The 25,354-nt window shown below is 40.5% G+C and overlaps 1 protein-coding gene and 1 pseudogene across 2 annotated transcripts; both read right to left on the bottom strand.

The window, feature by feature from the left end:
- Positions 1 to 8,011: 8,011 nt before the first annotated feature.
- On the bottom strand, positions 8,012 to 19,535 carry LOC143547874 (arabinosyltransferase RRA3-like; annotated as a pseudogene). Its single transcript, XR_013137856.1, has 2 exons — positions 19,344 to 19,535; positions 8,012 to 9,235 (listed from the first exon to the last, which is right to left on the bottom strand). The product of XR_013137856.1 is annotated as an arabinosyltransferase RRA3-like (transcript).
- A 3,099-nt stretch (positions 19,536 to 22,634) lies between these two features.
- LOC143547901 (putative protein phosphatase 2C 55) lies at positions 22,635 to 24,697 on the bottom strand. The gene is made up of 5 exons (XM_077039205.1): positions 23,881 to 24,697; positions 23,474 to 23,798; positions 23,257 to 23,406; positions 22,876 to 23,166; positions 22,635 to 22,789 (listed from the first exon to the last, which is right to left on the bottom strand). Exons 1-5 carry the CDS (start codon positions 24,615 to 24,617, stop codon positions 22,760 to 22,762), a joined length of 1,533 nt encoding a protein of 510 aa, XP_076895320.1. The 5' UTR covers positions 24,618 to 24,697; the 3' UTR covers positions 22,635 to 22,759.
- Between the last annotated feature and the right edge of the window lie 657 nt (positions 24,698 to 25,354).

The following is a 25,354-nucleotide window of genomic DNA, read 5'->3' as shown; positions in this document are numbered from 1 at the left end:
TGGATAAGGGTGATAGCGGCGGCTAGTTTGGTGTTACTTTTGGTCTGTTTGATTTTGTATAAACAATTTCTCTTGGCGCCAATTAGTTGCCACAAATTATTTACTCTCCAATACATAAATTTGAGGCTGGCTTTTATTTGACATAACTTAAGTCATATTCTAATTTTAATACATATGACAATGAGCGGGTGGTGGACCCAGGTTCGTTTTATGTTTCAATCATTTAGTTTCAGCAGTACCGGGTAGACTATACAAGCAGGTGGGGTTCACTAGTTGGATCCTTCAACTGAATGAGTTTTATCGCAGCGCACTGTCGTGCTTTCAAGCAAGTGTTCACGGGCGTTGGCCTTAGGTGAGGATTTTCCCCGGATTGAAACGCGCTTATATCCCAATGTGGTGAGTTTAGTCAGTGGCCCGTTTGAAGGATTTGTTGACCTTTCTAAAAAAATTTTAACCACGTGTAACCTTAATAAGGATTCGACTTGGAATAATGTTTGGTTATACGCTTATACGAAGTTATCTAGACTGTTATGGATGTTTAAGTTTAAGGGAAAACTTTGTGTTATGGCATGTTATATGTTTAGATAGTATGTAGACGTCAATGATTCATGCTAATAACTAGAAGGTGATTAGATCAATTTTCAAGCATATGTTTGGAACATGTTGTTTGCTTAGCTGTTGGGGGCATGCAACATACAAAGGTTAATTTTGTTATGATTTAAACGGTTTATTTCTCTCGTTTAATCATGAAATAACAAAAATAGACCTTGTAGAAGAATATATTAGCTCTAAGTTAAGATGGCATGTAAAGACTTTGCATTATATATATTTATGTCAAAGATCATCTTCATCTTCATCGTCACTCACAAAATCTAATATTCATCAATATGCAATTCAATCTAGTTGTTGTACAACTCGTTGTTGCATTTGTCTTACACACACTCTTTACTTTCCCAAATCTCACAAACTCTCTCTCTCTCTCTCTCTCTCTCTCAAAAGTTCTTTTCTAAATTGTTATTGCAAGATAAAAGTGTTTTGTTTTGGTTTCATCCTGGATCATAAATTTATTTTGTTAAACTGTTTACAAGATAAATAATGAAGAAAATTAATTAAATACAAAATGGCAAAAGACTTTCTTTATGTTTGACCTGATTTTCATTAGACGTATTTTAATGAAAGAAATAACAAAAGGCATAACTCATGTTTCAAATTTGTTTCACGTTACGTCCTTTGTCACCAACCCAGTTAATTTTTCTCGTTAAATATGGACATGTGCAAGGCACATGAGGGTAGTATAGTAATTTTACACATTATCTGATAAATAAAACAAAAAGAATAAAAATCTTTTAATAATTAAACTAAAAAAAATAAAATATACACACACGCTCTCTCTCTCTCTCTTCCCGTCCCTCTCACTCAACAACCACCGCCTCCACCTAAACTCCGGCCGTCGGTTGTTATCACCACCATCTCCTCCCTAACCTCCGACCTTCCCGAACCACTATTGCACCAACCATCGAAACCACCACTGCACCCACCATCTCTACCAAATAAACTTCTGTACTAACCACACCGTTGGTCTTCTTCCCCAAACCTTCTCAACTCCACCTTCTCTAACGGCCGCCCACCATTGCACAGGACCGCCAACGAACCACCGTCCATTCAGATGAAGAGCACCACCACCAGACCCTAACCATCATCGCCGTTGCCGATCGCCCAATCAAATTGTAGATCTGAAAACCACCATCGCCTGAAAATTACCAACCAAACGATTAAGTCCCATTTCCACAAATTCGACTCTCCCTACTTCACACCCCAATTTGTCATTCTTCAATCAGAACCCTCATGTGCTTGACCGTGAACCAAATTGAGAACCAGACTGCACACCACCATGACGGCCACAAACATATCCCTAAAAACCCTAATAATATCAATATCCCTAAGGCCGCTATATCCGATTATCTACTGCTCAACTCGAAAAAAGGGGTCGCAACTGCCACTGGTAAGTATTCATCTGGTGAATTCGCCCTAATATGGGTTGTCAATAGATGGTGTTGTGGTGGATTTTGAGATCTTTGGTGATAGTGGGTGGATGGTATTAGTTGATTGGGATTGTGTTGTGGTGGGGGTTTGTTGAGGAAAAAGACTCTGGCGAGTGAGGGAGGTTTGGGGCGAGGTTTTTTTTTTACGCTGGGGTGGATTTGAATGATGATGGTGGTGGCGGCCTTGAACCGGATGGGATGGATTTGAACAATGGTGGATTTGAATTGGAAGAGGATGTTTGGAGTGTGGATCAAGAGAGAGAGAGAGAGATGTGAGAGAAGAAACGGGGGAGAGGTTGGGTTTGTGCTTGGTGATGATAATGGTGGTGTTGCAGATTAGAGAGAGAGAGAGAGATTGATGGAATAAAGAAAAAGTGTTTTACGTTTAGTCTAATTACACAAACGGTACTTTAAAGGGGTAAAATGACCACACTGCCATCATGTGCAAGGCACATGATCATATTTAACAAGAAAAATTAACTGGGTTAGTGACAAAGGACGTAACGTGAAACAAATTTGAAACATAAGTTATGCCTTTTGCTATTTCTTTCATTAATGGACGTCTAATGAAAATCAGGTCAAATGTAAAGACTTTGCATTATATATATTTATGTCAAAGATCATCTTCATCTTCATCATCACTCACAAAATCTACTATTCATCAATATACAATTCAATCTACTTGTTGTACAACTAGTTGTTGCATTTGTCTTACACGCACTCTTTACTTTCCCAAATCTCACAAACTCTTACTCTCAAGATCATAAATTATACTAATAGGTTACCATAGGGTATGATTCAAAACTGACCGTTGGATAAGAATCCAAGATTGATTTTCAGCCCTTCGATAAGCCTGCAGGGAAGATTAAATCTGACCGTTTGATAAGAACAAAAATTGATTCTCAGCCTCCGATAAGATTAAAAAGCAGTTACCTTCTGCTCAATCTTACTGTAGTTGCCAGCGATTTTCCCCTCCGATTTTGTTCCGACATACATGGGTGGCAACACATATTCATATCTCAGAATCTTAAACAACGTACAATCACATTCATTCATCTTTCAAATTTAGTTTTCGCATCAGTCCTTCAATTTCATAGCTAACCCGAATTGCGGCCGGAAGGTGATTGCTTTAACCGCCGTCAATCGAAAACAACCATTTGATTTTGGGCTATGTGTTTGTTTGATGATTCTGATATTTAACCTACACTCGATGGATCGGTCTTTAAAGGTATTTCCAATCCTCCTGTGTGATATATTTTGAGTGATGATGCAAAAGAGGAGGAACATGAAATTAAAGTTCTAATTCTAATTATGTTCTCAGTTCTCACACATTCAGGTATCATTACTTTGGGTGTTCATAATTATTATGTCTATTCAAATCTGCTTTCACCCTAATTTTGTTAAGGAAGAAATTACAAACCTCTGTCAGTCAGTTGAAACAATCATGGTTCTAATTTGCTACACTAATCAAGGTGTATCTTTCTTTGACCTAATTGACCCAATTCGGTTGATTCATGAAACAAAAAGTTTTAAAGTAATCAAATGACCTGATAATTTTTGTGATATGATAGATGTTTTAAAAGTTTAAAGATTGATTATTTTTTTTTTGTGTGTGATTAAAGTTGACCATCAAGGGTAATAACATAACTTTACAATAAAACCTCAGGTTTGTGCTTTTTCAAATATTGAGACTAAAAAGATATTTGAGTTTCTGGAATCTGTTGGTGAAGGCGTGAAGCAATGGATGCTCATCTTCAAGCAGGGTTATAAACTATTACTTCAATGGAGCCTTGTATCCACTAAGTTTTGTTATGTATATCTTTTTATCAATTTGCTTGTGTTAGATTTAAAAGCTTACATTATTTGCTTTATTTTACATGTAATGCATAAAAATTTAGAGAAAGCTATTATTCTGAGAAACTAGCACTAAGTGAAAGGATCCAAGAGCATAAGGCATGTAGATTTTAAAAAGAAAAGTGCCTGTAGTGTTTTGGTTGGTAACCGAAATTTAACACCCCAACCTTCTCAAAACTCTCATAAATTAGTGCAAGCTGTTATGCAGTCTGGTGCAAAGGGGAAGGTACTCCTTTTGTATATTTTTGCAGTTCAAAAGGGGCCGGGTACACCCAAAGTACTTTATGTCTAAAAATCAACGGATCGGGTCAACCCAACATACTTTGTCTGAAATCATCAAACTTATTGTAGTAACACTCTTGAGCCAAGTTCTTTTTTTCTTGTAGACCTGTTAAAGATGACTCATAACACGCCCGTTTTTAAATAAACGGATCGGGTCAACCCAAAATACTTTGTTTGAAATCATCAAACTTATTGTAGTTACACTTTTGAGCCAAGTTCCTATTTTTTCTTATGGGCCTGCTAAAGATGACTCATAACAAGAAATCGACCCGTTTTTAAATAAACGGGTCGGGTGCTTGGGTCAACCAAAAATATATTTAGTCTGAAATCATCAAACTTTTGGGAGTTCCACTTTTGAGTCAGGTATTTTTTTTTTCTTTCTAAGTTGTAGAGATGACTCATAACACGAAATCGACCCATTCTTATTGTTTGAAATCAAGTTCTTTTGTCTGAAATCGACCCATAACGGGTAGGGTCAATCCAAAATACTTTTGTCTGAAATCATCAAATTTATTGTAGATACACTTTTGAGCCAAGTTCTTTTTTTTTCTTATGAACCCGTTAAAGATGAATCATAAGATGAAATCGAACCGCTTTAAATAAACAGGTCGGGTCAACCAAAAATACTTTTAGTCTGAAATCATCCAACTTATTGGAGTTCCACTTTTGAGTCAAGTATTTTTCTTCTTTCTGACCCATTATAGATGACTCATAACACGAAATCGTCTTCCAAATCCTCTTTGATGGCTAATACTTCAATAGTTTAGGTTCAAACATCAAACAAGGATATCTCTGTAAACGCTTTTCAAGTTTAAGGGGCGATTGGAAAATAAGATTTTTCGTGCTTTATAACCGAGGGATATTGTATTACTATCACAAGCAATTTAGTAGACCCTCTGTAAGTCTACTTAAGTTGCATATTAAATATAAGATGTTACCTTTTTTATTGTTATGTTTATATTTGAGTTGATTTTCAGGGATCTGGTGCATAGAGAAGTAACACCACCGAATCGGGCCCAGTATAGTTGAGTAGGTGGCTATCTTCCCATATCATGGTGGTGTTGATGATGTGGCACGCTACATGGTCAACCTGCCTACATCTACAATTGAGGCTGATGCAGAGTGGTCAGAACTCGTATTCTATCTAGGGATATTTTACCAAGACATACACTTTGCAGGTGAGGTTGTTCTTTTTGATTATCATAGATTCATTTTAAGTATGTTTTACCAAGATATACACTTTACAGGGGAGTTATGGGCATATTTAGTTTTTTTAAGATCGTGACAATTGTAGCAAAAATTGTAATTTGTATTAATTTGACCCTATTTGTTTGTTATCTCAAACAGGCTGAACGGGTTGAAAAACCTCCTAAATTGGTATTTTCAAATATTTTTATTTTTGATGATTTGATGTCATAATGGTTTGTTTTGACATTTCAACCCGATAGGCTTTTAAACGAACACGAACGGAGCATTTTTGTGTTTGTTCGTTCAACTTTAACTGAACAAACGATTGAATACGAACATTTAAACAAACGAGGCTTTTGTGTTCATTTGTTAATGAACATGTATGTGTTTGTTAATGTTAGTTCGTTAACAGTATAAACGAACAGTTCATGAACATTAATGAACGGACATAACCTGAACATAACGAGTTAAAAGTTGTGTGAAGAAAATGTGTCGGGTCTAAAACTTAAAAATGATTTTGTTAACAAACGTAAACTAACGAACTTAAACAAACATAAATGAACAAAGATTAGCAAATTTGAAAGAACGAACATTCACAAACATAAATGAACGAACTGCACATGTGTTCATGTTTGTTCGTTTATTAAATAAACAAACTTACTACCGAATAGTTCAAGAAATCACACTGAACTTCCGGTTCATTTGCAGACTCAACCCGTTTTGAATTTGTCGATCCATTAACAACCCACCCATTTTTCCACATATAATATTCATAATAGGGTACCAATGGTGTTATTTATTATATTTTTATTTTTTCAATAAAAACTAGCTATGATGGAGCAACAAGGTGTGGTTCTCAAATGACAGGCAAAAACTTCTCATGTGGAGGAGGAAGTTCCACCTTTGCTTCCTGAAAATGGAGAACTCGAGGTTTGATTGTTAACTTTTTCTTCATAACTTTTGGGTAAAACGATCTAATATTATTTAACATTTTTAGGTATGGCATATTGGTGGAGAATCTAAAACATCATTAACCAAGGAAGATATTGGCAAGTATTACAATGGAGATTGCTATATTATTCAATACTCTTATGATTTTAATGATACAAAAGATCATTATCTCTGTTGTTGGATTGGCAAGGATAGCATCCATGTAATATAAATTAAATTTATCTATGCAAATGATTTACATCTTTGTTAATTAGCATTTTACGCCTCAGGAGGACCAAACATCGGCTTGCCAGCTGGCTCCATCAGTGTTCAAATCTCTCAAGTGCAAAACACTACAGGTACCATAATTTTATAATAAAGTGTTTTGGAGTGTTAAATACAAATTATTATTTCTTTATAAACAGTATCTTTCTTTCTATAGGGTCAGGCACATCAAGAAAGAGAGCCACCATAATTTGTTGCCATCTTTTAACCTATGATTGTTCTCAAAGTACAATATTTTATAAAATTGCACTGGTGATTATATACATCTTATAGTTTTAGTTATTTTACTAGGGTGGATTGAACTCGGGTTACAAAAGCTACATTGCAGAAAGATGATTGAAGGATGTGACTTATAGTCCAAATACTTCTGCTCTAATTGAAATAACGGGAACTTCAGTGCATAATGATACAACTCTTCAAGTAGACATGGTATGGTTTTGGATGTATATGTTATGGAATTATTTAGAGTGATATCATTTATGGATTTTGTTCAGCTGGAACTTGACAACGTGCATATGATCTCATGCAGGCCACGTCTTTAAACTCATACGGGTGATTTATCCTACAATGTGCTACATCAGTTCTTACATAGTATGGATTATGGAAACCACATTACAGCTGAGCAGCAGTTAGTGGGAAAAGTTGTCGCCTTTTTGAAAGTATGTTTAACAATGATTTTGACTTATTTAAATTCCAATCCAAGAGACAAAGAGTTGTTAACACATATCTTAGGTCAACAGGTTATATTTCACATTCTTCGACTTAAAAATGTATGCATGTTTTTTTTTTTAAAATTAACTCCATGTTACCTTTTTAAGTTTGACACCGAACACCTCCCCGAGAACACTTCGTCCCCTTACTGAATTAATGTTGTCATCACATTCCCGCATTAATGTGCCGTTCACAGGACGGGTAAAGTACTAGTTTATTTTGTTAAACTGTTTACAAGATAAATAATGAAGAAAATTAATTAAATTAACTGTAATACAAATAAGACAATATTGCTCTCATAAAAGATAATTCCTTCTTGTATCATACGTAATCTTTACTTGTTCCTTTATTCCGCCTTTAAAAAAAAAACATCTTTATTTGTTCCCGACAGCAAATCTGCCTTCAGCCCACTTTTGTTTGTTATGGACTTTAAATTCTTTTGATCTCTTAACTTACAATTATCCTTTGAAACATAAAGTTAAGTATAATAATTGTATCAAATTTGTTAGCTACCATTATTCGCTACTGGTACCAAATATGTTCGAGACAATATCTAAATGATCTCAACCTCGAGCTCGTTTAAGCTCAGCTCGGTTCAAGTTTTTAACAAGCCGATCAAGAGTAGCTCACAATCGGTTAGTTCACACCCCTAACAAGAACAAGATACAATAAAATAATTGTTCATATAATATTAAGATCAAACACAAACCTCATTCAGAAGAGGCATTTTACAAGTTGCTGAAAGTATGAAGTTAAATATAGATGATAGAAAGTAAGGAAAACCATATTTAGATGACAATACAACATCAAAATACACCTTAAACGTTACCAATCAGAACCATCAGGAAACGGTTCCAACGCATCTTGCTTCCCGTCAACATAAAACTCCATGACTGCTTTCATTCTGGGCAATTTATCAGGGTGATAATTCAAATGAACAATCACAGGTTTCAACTTCTTCAACTTGCCATCTTTTCTCACCTGTTTGAACAGAGTCTTGCTGTTCATAAACATATAACGGTCCATCGTTCTCTTTGAAGCATGAAGCCCAACATAACCAGGATAAGAAGGATAGAAAAGCTCTTCATTAAAAACCGCTTGGTCCCACGCAGGCGGCGGGTGGGCCAGCCTGTCAGCCACGCGATCCAAAAGCTCAATTGCAGCTAAAGTAGGCCTTAAATAAAAAAACCCAGAATTATAAACCCATATTCTAAATGTATAAACATATCTAGACCACCCCATAGATGGCTCATCAAACACATCACTATACCCATAAGCAGTCATGTTATCATGTCCATCAGACATAGATTCCACATCTGAATCGCGGTATATATGGTCAAACGGGTTTTGTAAGTACACAATATCAACATCTGACAAAAGCACACTGTAACCCAACTGAAAAAACTCCCTCAAGATTCTGAATTTTAGACCCGAAACCGCGTGATTACCTCCTGTTTTACCAACTGAATCGATATCTTCATCTGGGTCTCTAGTATAAAAAGGCACATCATTTTCTTTGCAAAAATCAGCAATCCCGTCGTCTAACGCCACAACTAGATAATTAGGTATGCCTACTTTCTTGATGCTAGTGAACCACACTTCTAACATCTCTTTAACATTAGAATTTGCAAGTGCAACTGTAACCTCATTTTGAACCGCGATCTTTTTTAATATTTTTGATAGTCTTGGGTTAACGGTTTCATCTGGAAGGACTACAGGGTTGGTTCTTATACCCTTTACGGTACCAAAAGGCCCGGCTTTTTGTGGCTCGCCTACCACTACAACTTGTTTCTCAGCATTACCGTTTTTCTGTTCTGCTGCCATTAACTTATTGGTTAAATCTCTAACTTGTTCTTTAATTCATCATTTTTAGTTGATAGATCTGCAAGGTCCGATTTTAACATGTTGACTCGCTCTGATGAGTCACATGAAGCTGATCCAATCTGTTGAAACTTGAAACAAGATTCTTTGATTATGGTAAAGTGAAAATTTGGTTAAAAAGATTACGCTGTGTTCCCGGGTCTCACTTAACGAAGGAAATGAGGGGAAATAGGAGAATGCCAGGAAAAATTGTGTTCCATGGTTTTTTAACGAAAGAAATAAAGGCAAAAGGAAAGAAAATTCATTCTAATTTTCTTTCTTCCAAATCAGAGAGATTGGGAAAGAAAAGTGAAAAATTGGTTAAAAAGATTACACTTATTTCCTAAGTCTCATTTAACGAGGGAAATAGAAAAATCGTCTTCCACAGTTTTTTTAATAAAAGGAACGAAAACTGATTCTTATTTTATTTCTTCCAAATCCTTCCAAATTGGAGAGATCGGGAACGAAAGTATTTTTAACACAAAAAATCTTAACTTTCCTTTCCATTTCCATCAAACTTGAGAACACGGAAGTTAACTACATCTTTTCTCTCCTTAATACTCTGAAGAGGTAGGTCCCAGTAGAGCCCAGTTGGACCCGCAAGACTCACCTCAAAGAGGGACGTCTGCGCAGTTAAACCCGCAAGACTCACCTTCAACAGGGACGTCTGCGCAAAGGCTAAACTCGCAAGACTCACCTTGAAGAGACGTCTGCGCAGAAACCAACTGGATCCGCATGACCCACCATGCTCAGAGACGTGACGTCCTTACGCGCAGTTTGCAAGCTGTTCCCGCAGGAAAAGCCTCCCAATGGTCGACGTACTCCGCCTGTTCCCGCAGCAACGGATACTAGCCATCAGGGAAGGCTACCCGCGCAGCAAGGCTACACGCACAAGGCACTTAACTCTTAAATAATTCAGTAATGTCACCTGAAGGAGTGAGCAAGCCGGGAACACTCCCGCACAAAGCCGGTAACACTCCCGCACAAATGAGCCAGTCCGTACGATACTGGAGGATCTTTTGTACTGTACCTGACGAGGTATGGACAAAAGATCTGACCAAAGATACGACAGCTCACTGACAACAGTATGACGAGCAGCACGCTCTTGTACTGTATGTCACTATCAGCCGCTGCCTACTCACCAACCTGTCGGAGGACGTGCATAGCCTGCAGTTGGTGGAACAGGAATAGTACACAGCCGGCCTGGTCACTATCAGCCGCTGCCTACCCACCAACCACCAGCATGGCACGTGCATAGCCCACAGTTGGCAGAACAGGAATACTATTCAGCCGGCTGTACCTGCTTGGAAACCTACCTTCGGCTATAAATACTCCAACACCTTGAAATGGTATGGACACATCACATTACATTACATTACCTAATCACATCTTATCTTTTCTAGCAATCTCTTAATATACACTTATATTCAAGAGCAATCTAGTCTGATTCTCACGCCGAAGGGTGGTCACAAGGAGGTACCCCCCCCCTTCTAAGTGACGAGCTCACGGTGTCTGTTTTGCAGGTCACCAGAAGAACCATCTTTGCCGGACATAACCCCTCGTGGGAAACATCTATTTAACCCCCAGATTATCCGTAATCTGCCCGGGGTCGATTAGTGTTTCTTCATTAGCGCCATCCGTGCATAAAAGCTAGAACTAATTCTCAGTTTTTTCAAAACCTCCGAAAAGATGGTTAACGTTACTCCAGTCCCCAGGCCAGGGAGTAACCAAGAAACCCCGGTAACCACAACCCCAGCTACTGGGGGGAACACCGGCGAATACACACATTTTACGAACACTACCCCGATTACCCAAGCCGGGGCAAGTGCAGTAAATTTTACGAACACTACCCCGGGGCAAGTGCAGTAAACAATCCTCCCTGGGATTCATTGATACCCAGGTGGAAAGACAACAGACGAGGCCCCCCCGCCAAACACTTGAACAAGTTAAAGCGTGGGCGGAAAAACGTCAAAGGGAATTCCAAGCTGAGTTGGATGAACGCTTACGTTCACTCCAACAGGCTGACGAATTCGGAAGCACTCGACAACAGCTCAACATGAGCAATGAGTGCGAGTACTTGGACGATGATTCGGAGGAATCCGACACCGACGTAAACCCTCGCCATAAGGCGAAAGGGAAGCGTAAGGAAACGGACTTCCAACCAAGAAGGAATTTTGGAGAAACCTTCAAACCAAAAAACGCGGGTGGAAACCCACGTGACTTCTCTAAAACCTTCAAACCAACCGCTGCAAATGCGGGAACCTCCAAGTTTGCAAGGGACATTGCGGAAGCAATCGCCCCAAGAAGTGCCAAACAGATGTCCAACATCGGCACCTATGATGGTATATCCGACCCAGACGATCATTTGAACAGATTCATAGCGGGGGCAACCGTCAGCAACTGGACTGAACCCACATGGTGTTATATGTTCCAGATGACGTTGGTTGGAGCAGCTAGAGCGTGGTTTGACCGTCTACCGGTCCACCACATCTATGATTGGGCAGACTTCCAACAGAAGTTTAGCCAACACTTCAGCCAACAAAGAAAGTATACCGAAGAGCAATGGACAATCCTCAATTGCATTCGAGAGGAAGATGAATCTTTGCTAGACTTCATCACTTGCTTCAACTCAAAGAAGCTAAGTCTGGGTAATATTAGCGAAGATCTTGTTTGCGCTGCTTTCATCCAGGGCACAAAAGACCCAGAGCTCATCCGCACCTTAACGGGTAAAGATGGCATGCCATCCACATGGGATACCATCATAACAGCAGCTAAACGCTTCGCGGAAACGGAAAAGCAACTGGGTAGAGATCTTCCCCAGAGCACAAATCTCTACACCCAGAAAACAAGAGAAAACAATGTCCTTACCGCCCGACTAAACAAAAAGAGGAAGCTAGGCATTTGGCAGTCAAGGGTAAACTTTGACACCTCATCCGGCTCGCACCCTCGGTTAGGCGAAAAGGATAACATGCCATCGTCAAACTGGAACATGCCATCGTCAAACTGGAACTCCAGATGGACGCCACTCACCAAAAGCGTCACCAAGATATTCGACACCGAGAGACTCCCATGGCCAAAGGCTCCAATAATCCGAGAGCATCACAACGCTGATCAGAGCAAATTCTGTGACTTCCACAGGACAAGAGGCCACAACACCGACGAATGCATAGACTTAAAAGACATCATCGAGACATTCGTCAGAGATGGAGAACTCGCACACCTCGTGGCGTAAAGGATGCTGAGCAGGCCAACGCGTGTAGAACCCCAGTTGGGAAAAACACGAAACTACAGCTTCAATGTCGGAGACAACATACTGCGTAAACAACGAGATTCCGAACCAAGTGCATATCGGCTCGAAAGGCTCGATGACACTCCCAAGAACATGGAAGGGAGCTCAATTACACAGTCTGCATGTAGATCAATTCCAAACTTGTAAAAGAAAAGGCCCAGAGCCACTTCTAATGGAAATGATTCTCCTTATCACATTGACGCTGATGGTCTTACATTTATACTTAATGAACTTTCCACACTGATATGCCGGTCTTCACCGCATACATAAGTGGGAAAACAAGTCGTTGCATGTGGAAGGCGGCAAAACCCGCATAAACACAGAACGACAAATTTCTAAAGAAAATATAAGGAAAGCCTTCACGCAGGTCAGTCATAGGTAAAGTTGGGTCATCCCACTAAATGAAAGTGCCGGTCCTACCCGCACAAATCATGATAGAGGAAACCGAACTAACCTATTGACAACCGCGCGTCGAACGGTTAATTATTCAAAACACTGATGCCGGTTTTCACCGCATAAATAAGTGTGAAGAGAAGTCGTTGCGTGTGGAAGGCGGTAAAACCCGCATAAACACAAAAAACGGCAACAATTTCTAAGGAAAAGATGAGGAAAACCTTCACGCAGGTCAGTCATAGGTAAAGTTGGTCATCCTACTAAATGCAAGTGACGGTCTTACCCGCACAATCATGATAGAGGAAACGGAACATTAACCTATTGACAACCGCGCGTCGAAAGGTTAACTTATTCAGAACACTTAGAAAATCTCTTAAGGAAAAAATGAGGAAAACCTCCACGCAGGTCAGATAGAGGTAAAGTTTAGCCATCCTACTAAGTGAAAGTGACGGTCTTACCCGCACAATCACGAAAGAGGAAGCAAAACTTTAACCTATTATCTGCCACGTTGAAAGGTTAACTTATCCAAAGTACTTAAGAAATTGCTAAGTTAAACTAAAGTATGCACAAGTGAATCATATATTGTTTATGCGGCAAAACAAGTGCCAAATTAAACTATAATATGCACGAGCAAGTCGTATAATGTTTATAAAGCAAGAGTGACGGTCCTACCCGCACAAAAGATTTACATTCCATAAAAATTCAAGTATTACAAGAATGGCCAGGTATCTACCCGCCTACAAGAGTGTAAATCTATACAAAAACATAAACCTATCCTAACAGTGGGAAGGGATCTAAAGGTTCAAGCTTCAAGACCACTCCCTCCAAACCCACTTGTACCCGCACCATCAGTTGGCTATGGCGGTTCAAGGAAGGTTTTGAGAATGGTTAACCCATCATCAGCAGCAGCAACTTCGTTCACCTTCTCCACCACTGGATGCGGGAAGGCAGCATACTGGTTCACTGCTTGGTCATAAGCAGCTTCAGTATCCACATCATATAAAGGGAAGTTGGAAGGCGGGATGCCCTTCTCAACGAACCCTAGACCAAGCAGGAAGCCAGCCTTTTCCCCATCCTCATGAGAAGCGTTGAGGGCTGCGCTCATGGCATCGTCATATGATGTGTCCGTGAAGACCCGATGCACAACCTACAAAACAAAAATACAAGTATCAAAACCTTTTCTAAGTATAAAGAAAAGCGTGAAGACATTATGAAGCTAAGCTTACCTGCGACAACGCTTCTCGTAGAAGCCATTCCTTGGTAACCAGAGCCTCCTGGAGGGCAGCTTGAGCTTGGTTACGGGCGCGTTCGGCTTCACTTTTGTTAAGGTTGGCAAGCAACACTTCCTTAGCAGCAGCCTCTTCAACGCCCTTTAGCTTACGCTCAGTATGGTCAAGCATACCCCTCTGGTCCAAGATTTCTTGAAGCTTCTTGGCGTCTTCCATGGCCAAGGCGTCATGAGCCTGCTGGAGCCTCTCTAATTTGGCTTTGAGCTCCTCATTCTCGGTGCGTAGAGGCTCAGCAACAGCTTCAGCCCTGGTGGCCCTTTCAGTTGCGTTCCGAGCGGTTTCCTTAGCTAACCGAAGCTGTTCGTTAACAGCTTGGGCAACCTTAGAACGGGCCTCGAGACGGGCCTGAACTTCAACCTCAAGGGCCTTGAAGGCCTTCTCCTTCTCCGCAGCAACGACGGAGAGCCTCCTGTTCTCCTCCCGGACAGCCCGCGCTTGAGCTACTTCTTGGATACGAGCTGCTTTTAACTTGTCGTTTTCACGACAAAGCAGCTCGACGCGCGGCTGCATCCGGGCAAGGAGAATTCGAAGCTCGTTTGTCAGCCTACCCTCCTGGTAGCTTGACATAGCTTCTCCCAGTGCACCACAGGGGGCGGCGTAGCGCGCCCACTCGACGCAGTCCACAGCCGTCCGAAGGGTGGTTCCCCGGCGGATGTTCCACCGCGGAACAAACACCTCATTCGAATCAGACACTGCAAAAACAAAAAGCAGTTAGGAAAAGATGATAAAAAAAAAAATAACAGGCCAAAATAACCCTACGCACCTGTAGGGTCGACGACAGGCCTGTAGCCGCCAAACCCATCACCCGAACCTAACGGATATCCATCCAAGAGGTCAGGCAGATGGGAAGGAGGCAGAGATTGGCTAGACGCCGCAACCCCGGACATACCTGAAGGACCGGCCGTAGTCGTCGGCGCCGGAGAGGCATGGCGGAGGCCGCCGTGGTAGAGACCAACGGAGGTGAACTCACCGGAGGTGAACTCACAACCGCGGTCGTTGCTGCGGAAGAGACCACAGAAAAACTCACCACCGGCTCAGTGAAAGAATCAGTGAATATGGCACTGACAACCGGCGGAGACGTCGTCACAGTTGGAGCAGTTGCCTCAACCGAGTGAGCAACTGAACCAACTGAAGCAGGCGCAGCCGCCTGGGTCATCGCCTCAGGTAGGTTGACCAAACCTACCATCATGGGTCCGGAGGTGCTCCTCCCCGCTCCACCCTGGAATGCGGTAGCATCCACGCCTACACGAAGACAAGATATATAAGTATAATGGCGGAAAGATATGAAGTTAAAAGTAAAGGAAGTTTGTACTTACGAGTCCTCTTGAGCTTGAAGGTACGAACAGGCGGGGACGAACCCGATGGAACCGGCCTCTTTACGCCGGTCACCGTCGCTGTACTGGGCTGCCGGGAGGTGACAGCCGTCTCAACCTCCGGAGCAGTGATCTCAACACCACCAGGGTTCCCCGCCACCACCTCGCTTTCGGTCTCTGAGTCAGACCGATTCACCGGATCGGCAGTGGAGGCAACCTTCGCCTTCCCCTTCCCGCCAGCAGCCTTCTTCTTCCTCACGAAGAATGGACCATCTGCGAATTCCTCGTCAGAAGATGACAAGATTAGAGGAATTCCAGCAGAGGTTTGAGCATTGACAGGTCGAGGGTTAAACTCCTTACCTGGCCGCGTGGCGCTTAAAATCGGGTGGCCCGGCGGGTAGACCTCCACGAACCGATCCGCCGTTTGCTCAAGGATGGGCAACTCGTTCTCATCTAGAGCACGAGTACCCATCCGAGCGGGGCCATCACTCTCCCGCGGCTGCAGGAGAGACTGTAAGTCGTTTCCCTCTGAAAACAAAAAGAAAAAACGGTTAGAACAAAAACCCTAAATTAACGGATAATATGAAGCATATCGTAAGGGACAGAGTTCAAACCGTATTCGAGGACGATGGGAATCTGTGACGCCTCCTTCCACACCCGGCTCATCCCGAGCATCACCATCTCGGACTCCGCAAAGCGGTAAACCGGAGACTGGATCCGGGAAACTTTGGAGAACCATTCCGCCTCCTGGTAGTTGGAGGCGTGAAGGTTCGGGAGAGCTCTCCCATTCTTGAACGTCATCGCTATGGGGATGACGCGAGCGGAGATATAGAAGAACTCCCGCTTCCAAGATCGAAGACTGCGCTCGGTAGCGCAGATCTTCAAACCCTTGATCCGATTGACCAAGGTATACCACCCCTGGATGCACCTCCAGGAATAGAAGGTCATCAGGCGGTCAACATGGGGCTCCACACCCAGAATGAGACACACCCACTCGAAATGGCGGATCTTGGCGATCGCCATTGGGTGTACCTCAGTCAGATGCACACCGTGTCTCTTCAGAACACGGTATACGAACTTCGTCAATGGGAACCTGAGATTCCCATAGACGAAGAATGCAGCGTACACCCCTATCTTGCCCTTGGGGGCATCGTATACCGTCTGATGAGGTGCAGAAAACTCAGGCTCGAAAGGCTCGAGCATGAACTTCCTGACGACGTACTGATAGAGGTCGACCGGAAGAGCACACTGGCACTCGCCAGCAATACTCTTGTCATCCTTGTCCGACGTGGACGACGGATTCTCGAGGTATACATCGGACTCCTCGACAGTAACCTCAGGATCATGAGAAGACATGTTTTGGATGTAAAGAAGAACGATTTCAGGAGAATGCTCGACAGAAAAGTTAGAGTATTCGCCGGAAATCGCTTAGAAGAAGAAGAGAGGTGAAACTGTGAGTTGAGATGCAACCTCTCCTCCCTTTATATACTCATCGCAATGAATGCGATGAATTTAATGCGGAAGAGAGAGGAAAACACTGGTGCAATGAAACTATGACACGTGGAAAAAGCAAACTGGCAACAGCTGTTGACAGGACGCGTGCCGTAAACTTCGCGGCCACGCGCCCGAAAACTCGCGCCCACGCGCCTGAAAAAGCGTCTGGAATGACCGTATACTGTCACGTCGCCATAACTTCCTGCACGTCCTGACACTGCCAGAAGAAACCGTCGGACGACGTTTCAACAGTTTGGACTGTTCTTATCATTTCACCAACTCTTCGAATTTCAAAAAGATTCAAAAAGATTCAAAAGTAAGCGGGACTATACCCCTTACCTTGGCAACCAAGTAACTATAAGACAGGTGCGAGTATAGTGTTAAGGCAAAACCCTTCACATACTTAGCACCTGCAGGGAATTGAAGCCAAGAATACCTCGGCGACCAAGTAACTATAACACAGGTGCGGGTACAGTGTCAAGGCAAAACCCTTCACATACTTAGCACCCGCAGGGAATTGTAGCAAGGAATACCTTGGAAGTAAAGTAACTATAAGACGAGTGCGGGTACAGTGTCAAGGCGAAACCCTTCACATACCTAGCACTCCGCAGGGAATTGAAACCAAGAAGGATCTTCTGGGCCATGCTTGCGGAAACGGAAATAACATCCCCGCATAGCGGGAACGTCGAGAACTAGATTGTTTGAAGCTCCAAGATGGAATTGGTTGTTTTAACATAATTGATCACTATGTTCAAAACTACCAAAACCTCATGGAGAATCTATAAAAGTGGAACTCAACGCTCCTGACTTGCGAGGAGGTTACAGATCTACCCGCATCATACCCAAAGATCAAGCAAAAAAGTCGGGAATTTCTGCACATGACATTAGGACTTCCGCGGGAAGAATCCTCATGGAAAACCTTAAAACTAAACCCTTTTCAAAACCCTTTGCTTAAATCCAAAAGTTCACCTCACTTATTAACAATTCATGAGAAGAACATTGGACTGGGGGGACTTGAAGAGGTAGGTCCCAGTAGAGCCCAGTTGGACCCGCAAGACTCACCTCAAAGAGGGACGTCTGCGCAGTTAAACCCGCAAGACTCACCTTCAACAGGGACGTCTGCGCAAAGGCTAAACTCGCAAGACTCACCTTGAAGAGACGTCTGCGCAGAAACCAACTGGATCCGCATGACCCACCATGCTCAGAGACGTGACGTCCTTACGCGCAGTACGCAAGCTGTTCCCGCAGGAAAAGCCTCCCAATGGTCGACGTACTCCGCCTGTTCCCGCAGCAACGGATACTAGCCATCAGGGAAGGCTACCCGCGCAGCAAGGCTACACGCACAAGGCACTTAACTCTTAAATAATTCAGTAATGTCACCTGAAGAAGGAGTGAGCAAGCCGGGAACACTCCCGCACAAATGAGCCAGTCCGTACGATACTGGAGGATCTTTTGTACTGTACCTGACGAGGTATGGACAAAAGATCTGACCAAAGATACGACAGCTCACTGACAACAGTATGACGAGCAGCACGCTCTTGTACTGTATGTCACTATCAGCCGCTGCCTACTCACCAACCTGTCGGAGGACGTGCATAGCCTGCAGTTGGTGGAACAGGAATAGTACACAGCCAGCCTGGTCACTATCAGCCGCTGCCTACCCACCAACCACCAGCATGGCACGTGCATAGCCACAGTTGGCAGAACAGGAATACTATTCAGCCGGCTGTACCTGCTTGGAAACCTACCTTCGGCTATAAATACTCCAACACCTTGAAATGGTATGGACACATCACATTACATTACATTACCTGATCACATCTTATCTGTTCTAGCAATCTCTTAATATACACTTATATTCAAGAGCAATCTAGTCTAATTCTCACGCCGGAGGGTGGTCACAAGGAGGTACCCCCCCTTCTAAGTGACGAGCTCACGGTGTCTGTTTTGCAGGTCACCAGAAGAACCATCTTTGCCGAACATAACCCCTCGTGGGAAACATCTATTTAACCCCCAGATTATCCGTAATCTGTCCGGGGTCGATTAGTGTTTCTTCATACTCTTTCCCTTCTTTTCTTCCATTTATTAAACTCGGTAACACAACGTAAGTCAAGCAACTAAAGAATCTTAATTTCAATTTGCAAACCATGTGATTAAAAAGTTGGTATTTGACTTTGACAAGAATATGATGTTTGGTAGCTTCTAAAACTAGACAACCAAAATGAGTAAGTAATAAGCAATCAATCAATTAATCATAACGCAATTATATTTAACTACAAAGCTAAACTCTTATTTGATGCAACAAACATTACGTCGAACACATGGTGGGCATAATATAAACAAATAAAAGTTAAACCCTAACAAGTAACAACCCAATAAAGCAACTATAACAGACATTGAAGATCAACCTAACCTGGAGAATGGATTTGGCAAGACGACGACCTTGAAACTGAGAAGCATTAGTGTTAGAGAAGAAACCATGGGGGGAGAAAAAAGCAAAAAGGCCTCCGAATAAGATGCCGATGACAATTGCGATTGCGATTCGTGATCCGCGTATGGATTGAGCTGTGTTCTTGTCTCTGCGACCCACAGGACCCGCCATTGCGATCTATTGACTTGCCTGCATAATTGCCTGTCACTTGATATATATAAACCACGACTGCTTGTAGTAGTTGGTGGTGTGCTTGTTGACTTTTGAGGTGGCTGATTCTTTCATGTTTGATTTTTCTACTCTTATAATAAGTTAAAGAGTTAAGTGTTCGTATTACTGCTATTTATTGTTTAAACGTGTGATCAGCTATCATATATAAATAATATATTATAATAATAATTACTTTAGTGTTAGCATAGTTACTTTAGTTATTTATACAATTCTCACGATAGAAGTCATTTGTGTTTTATCCAACCCTATAGTGTAATAGTTATAAAATTGATCTAATGGTAATAAACTTAGTATTATGTTGACCAAGATGTATGAATTTTATAACTATGGTGGTTATTGTCTTTAACGGCCATTAAGTGAGCGTGTAAAATAGAAATTGCATGCTCACTAATCAATGTATGAATTATGTAAATATGGGGTTTTTGACACCGTTAAATTTCTTCATTAAATGAGTTTGTACAATAGGTAACTATTGTACAAAGGGGGTTCTTGGCATCGTTAAATTTCTTCATTAATACACTACGCGCTCACTTAAAAATGAAATTTAACGGTTATTAAGGGAAAGGGCCATCGTAATTACAAAATTTATACAACTTGACCACTATATAATAAGTTTATAACCATTAGGATCACTTGTGTAATTTTTAATAATGGGGAGCAATGGTGCAATATCTGAAAAGCATAGTGACTAACCAAACGATTTTCTAATGAGTTACTTCCTTCATCTCATTAGAAGTGTTCATATTTTCATTTTTAGTTGTCCCATTATAAATGTTCACTTTCAAAATTTATTAGTCAATTTCCAAGTTTACTCTTAAACACAAATAACTAGCATTAATAATCAATGTTGATGGACCCAGTTTTTAAGGGCATTATTGTCATTTTGTAAACAAAAAAGGTAATCATTTAATCTTCTTTAAACTTTATATTTTTCAAACCATGACACTTTTAATGAAACGGAGGAAGTAATAACTTATTATTTAGGATGCATGGATTTCAAGTATTTTTAAATTCATATAAGAATGATTGTAAACAAACTTTAATACCTATTAATCCAGTTGGGTTGAAAGTCTTTTGGTCACTTAATACCTATTAATACCGTTAAAGCGGTCATGACTTACGAAGGTGCCTAAATGATACATAAAAATACTTTAATTTAATTTAATGTATGCTTAACTTTTTTTTAGTTATACAAGCGCATCTACTCATACTACTACTCCTAAACTACTACAAGATAATATCTACTTTCATGCTAGGTTTTGACATCTGGTCTTCACTCCAAAGGCAAGAGCCCTCATGATTGGAGTGGCAATGTATGGTTAATAGCGATTAAATATTTAATCCTATAAATTGCTAGGATAGATTAATCCTAGCTCACTTATCAAAGAAATTTCACGACTTTTAGGGGCAACGGCCACCGTAGTTACAATATTTATGCAGCCTAGTTACTAAAGTAATAAGTTTACAACCATTAGGACCAATTCTTTAATTATTAAGTAATTGTGTAACATCTGAAAAACGCAATGACTAACCAAACAATTAACTCTAATAAGTTGATAACTTACTATTAAGGGGCATGAATTTCAAGCATTTTTAAATTCATAGAAGAATGATCGTAAATAAACTTTAATACATGTTACTACAATTGTGTTAAAAGTCTTTTGGTACTTTAATATCTATTAATACCGTTAAAGAGGTTAGGACTCACGAAGGTAACTAAAAGATATAAAAGTATACCTTTATTTAATCTATAGTTAACTATTTTTTTTCTTTAATGTCTATACACACTCATCTATTTTTACTTATACTTTTAAATTACTCCAAGATAAAATCTACTTTCATAATAGGTTTTGACCCCAGGTCTTCACTCCCAAAGGCAAGAGCCGCGAAGGCTGGAATGGCAATGTATGGTTAACTATGATTAGTTATTTAATCCCGTAAACTTGCTAGGATAGATTGATCTAGCGCAAAAACAGAAACAAAAAAACAGAGCCGGTTGTCAGTTGTCTTGACCTTCAACCCTTTCTACGTGTTGTTGCTCGTTGATTCATCGGGGATAACGGGAGTTAGTGAGCGTTTGGCCGGACTAATCAAAAAATTTGAAATTTTTTGGTGAAATTGTGCAAATTTTGTGGGAGACCGAATGAGGACTTAGGACTGTTTTGAGTGTGGAATGGCGAGAAGAGTTTGGCTTGATATCCAGCAGTGGATCAAGCACAGGGTGGCTGAGCGTAACTCGCTCAGTCAGGTGGTTTTTATTATGCTTGAATGCGATTTTAATGGAAAGTTGAGGAACACAGTTTATGCAGTGATTCTTTCTACTTGTTGGTGGACATGAAAGGCTAGAAATGCAAAGATATTCATAAGTGAAACGACTAGAGTGGAGAAAACTCTAAACAAATTGAAGTTGGCTCGTCCTCGTGGATCAAACACCATGCTAAAATGGAAAGTTTAGAGTGGTCTAGCTGGTGTATATTTAATTGTTCTTGGCCTTAGTTGGCAATGAGCACCGTATTTTAAATTTGTTGATTGTGTTGTTAATCGCCTCTTTAATTTGAGTCTAGTTATTTGCTAGAGCCCGTCATTAGGAATATTACCGTTAGAAAAAAAAATTAAAAGATACATAACTATGATTAAATCTGTAAGATTGCTTCTAACGAAAAAATATCTTCTAAACAGAAAAATATTCTTTTATTATATTTTTACCACAATCATAAACTCATGACACAAGTAGTTTGATTTACCAACTTTTCATCCCAATCTGCATCTTCAACACAGAAAGATGAACGTATGCCCAAGATGGTAGCTAAATTTAACAGAAGTATAAGAGATTAAACGTTTAAAAAATATTTGGCTTGTTTTCATAAAAATAATTTAACTTTTTAATATATTATTTAGCAGGTACCCCCAAAATAATATATGAGAATTTATTGACCAATTTTTTTTTAGTAAGGACTAAGGAGCGTCAAATAAGATATTTTAACAAAAAGAACTCCCAGTTTGCTTTATCCTTCCAAGAGCACATTATCATGCCTTCACATACAAAATACTAATGTCCTGCTATGTACAGACTTCACTATCCCGTTCGTATTTTATCAAAACACGAGACCACACAAGCACCAAACAGAAACGCCATCACGTATGACTAAACTGATCCACGAAATCACCTATGAAGAGCTCGATGACGAAGGGTCCTCCTGCATCACAGATACAGACCATGTGTCAGAAAACCTGTCCAATTTACAAAAATCACTTGCTGTGTGTGTGAGAGAGAGATGCTTACATCTTTTGAAGTGGTGATGTATGAGACAACAACAGTAATATCGTCAAGTTTCCCACCATAATACCTAAACCCGGCTTCTTGAGCTGCAGCAGAAAAAGGTGTCTGTCTATCCTTTTCCTGTGCTCGTTGTCGAGCCAAAGCCGCTATCTTTTGAGCCGTCACCTGCGGTTCCAAACCAGCTCGCACCGCATGAACCACAATCGCAGTGATATCATTGTTGTACAAATTATCAAACAGTCCATCAGTGCCCGCTATTATCACATCTCCTGGTGCAACAGGAATTGAAAACACCTGCATCATTGTATCACATGCCTATTTAAACCACCTTTTTCATCATACATCTCTAATCAATAAATTATATAATACAATTATATATAATACCTGGCCAGAACTGGGCAGATCACTATTGCTTCCATTCTCAAGTTGGTATGTGAAATTAAAATCATGTTGTTGAGCAGGAGACCGGAAAACAGTACATCCATCTCTAACTACCATGAACCCACTATCACCCAAATTAATGGCATTAAGACCCTGCAAAAAGAACATGAATTGCTAACAGCCCCAAAAATGGGTAATTAAATTAACAAATTATTATTACTTGATTTGTGAGTGCAATAATGCAAGCAGTAGAGGATCCTTTGGCTTTAGTTTTGATGTAAGCTTTCTCCAAAACCCTAGCAGGATCAACAGAACCCTTAGGCTCATCTTGAACCGCACTTACTGAATTAGACATGAGTTCACGTGCATATTTCCCAGCATCAATACCAAGATCAGCCCAACCGCCTACACCATCTGCCACACCTATAGCTTGTTCATCAGAACAGATAAAATGTGCATCTTCACCGCCTGTGTCCTCCTTATCAGGATGAGGCAGATAACATGATCCTGAAAGCAGCTTCAATGGTCGGTCTGATAAAATTTTACTGTAGTCAACAAAATAAAAGATTTTAGATACTTTTAAGTTTTAACGATCTCCAAAACGAACTAAGACACTATAAATATTACCTATCAGAAGAGCCTGCAGATTTTGTTATCTGATCATCATGAACACGATTATCTGAGAACACATCAGAGGCTGTTCCAGCAGTTAAGCATGCTTGAACTGACATAAGAAAGCTCTTCCATTGAAACCCTAGAAACGGATTGAAACCATTGTTTGTCTTGGCAACATGATAAATAAAGTATCCATACATAGAATTACTATCCGATTGTTCCTTATTTCTTGAATTCATACTAATCTTCCCAAAACTATGGAAACTCCTACAAAAATTATCAATATAGCCCATAAGGTTCTCACGTGTGGAGGTTATGATATTGTTACTTAAATAACTTCCTCTGATTAACGCTTTAGAGCTGCAAAGAGCCATAGGCATCTTAAGATTGCTATTACCAGAGTATATTTGACCAGACCCGGACAGCAGATTACCAACATGATACCCACAAACTTGAAATGATGGTCCTGACACAGACGGAGTGGAAAATGTACGTGAAACAGCTCCCATAACAGAAAGATTCTTCTTTTTACTAGCGGGTTGTAAGTTCAATTGAGCAGCACATGGGGAATATTGCTGGAGTAGAATATTCAGATCACTATAGTAGAACTTAGGTTTACCAAACAAAAGTTTCCCATGACCAATTAGAACTTCCAATGAGTCCTGAAAGATAGCTTCTGGGCCAATACTGGTTCTTTGAATCCCCTGTTTGAATATACCTCTCAGTTTTGAGAAATACATGTATGGCATCTTGCCCTTGCAGTCTCACAGCATTCGAGGGATAATCTCATAACTTCATGCACATTTATCTGTCAGATTCAATCCAATCAATTTCATCAACATATACACAAAAACCTGGCTCGAAAAACAGTTTTGCACTTACTGCTGAAGTAACAATCGAGTTAAAAAATAGAAATATATAAGAGTGCAGACTAGTCAAGCACTAGAAACAAATTTTGGAATTACGATTGTGATAAACGTGCAGTTTAAATCTCATTCCTTTGCTCTAACTTTTTGATAGAAAATGTCTGTAATCGCTTTAAATCTTTCATGATGATGCAGTAATAGCAAAGGAGAAGAAAATAAAAAATATATAATTCTATAGCATACAGTATGATGGTTGTTAAGATTGTGACAAGCGTGCAAGTTTAAATCTCATTCCTTTGCTCTGACTTTTGGATAGAAAATGTCTGCAATCGCTTTCAATCTTTCATGATGATGATAGTAATTAATAGAGAAAAAATAAAAAAATATATATTTCAATACATACAGTATGATGGTTGTTAACAATTTCTTTTGGAACATGCCCTCGACAAAGTGTCTCATAGATGTGCTCAAGTGCCCAGTGTGTGTCCTTAATGTGTTCTTAATTATAAAAGGGTCTTAACAAACTGCTGAAACTGACCAACCCCCCCCCCCCCAAACCAAAGCAGGTAGGGTTGTTTGAGATCCAAACCCTTCAGTTCACTGTTCAGTTTAACAGTTTA

This window comes from Bidens hawaiensis, unplaced genomic scaffold (assembly GCF_021521415.1).
Source record: "Bidens hawaiensis isolate Kalapana, Puna unplaced genomic scaffold, B.hawaiensis_p1.1 tig00014849_1, whole genome shotgun sequence".
NCBI lineage: Eukaryota > Viridiplantae > Streptophyta > Magnoliopsida > Asterales > Asteraceae > Bidens > Bidens hawaiensis.
Note: the sequence above shows the minus strand (reverse complement) of the source record. Positions and strands in the feature narration are given on the sequence as shown.

Bases quoted from the DNA above. Each gene is read 5' to 3' on its own strand.
- LOC143547901 (XM_077039205.1), bottom strand. From the start codon at position 24,617: ATGCCATACATGTATTTCTCAAAACTGAGAGGTATATTCAAACAGGGG. The intron at 23,799-23,880 runs GTAATATTTATA...TGTTGACTACAG, and splicing joins TCTGCAGGCTCTTCTGATAG to TAAAATTTTATCAGACCGAC. The intron at 23,167-23,256 runs GTATTATATATA...ACAATGATGCAG, and splicing joins ATCTGCCCAGTTCTGGCCAG to GTGTTTTCAATTCCTGTTGC.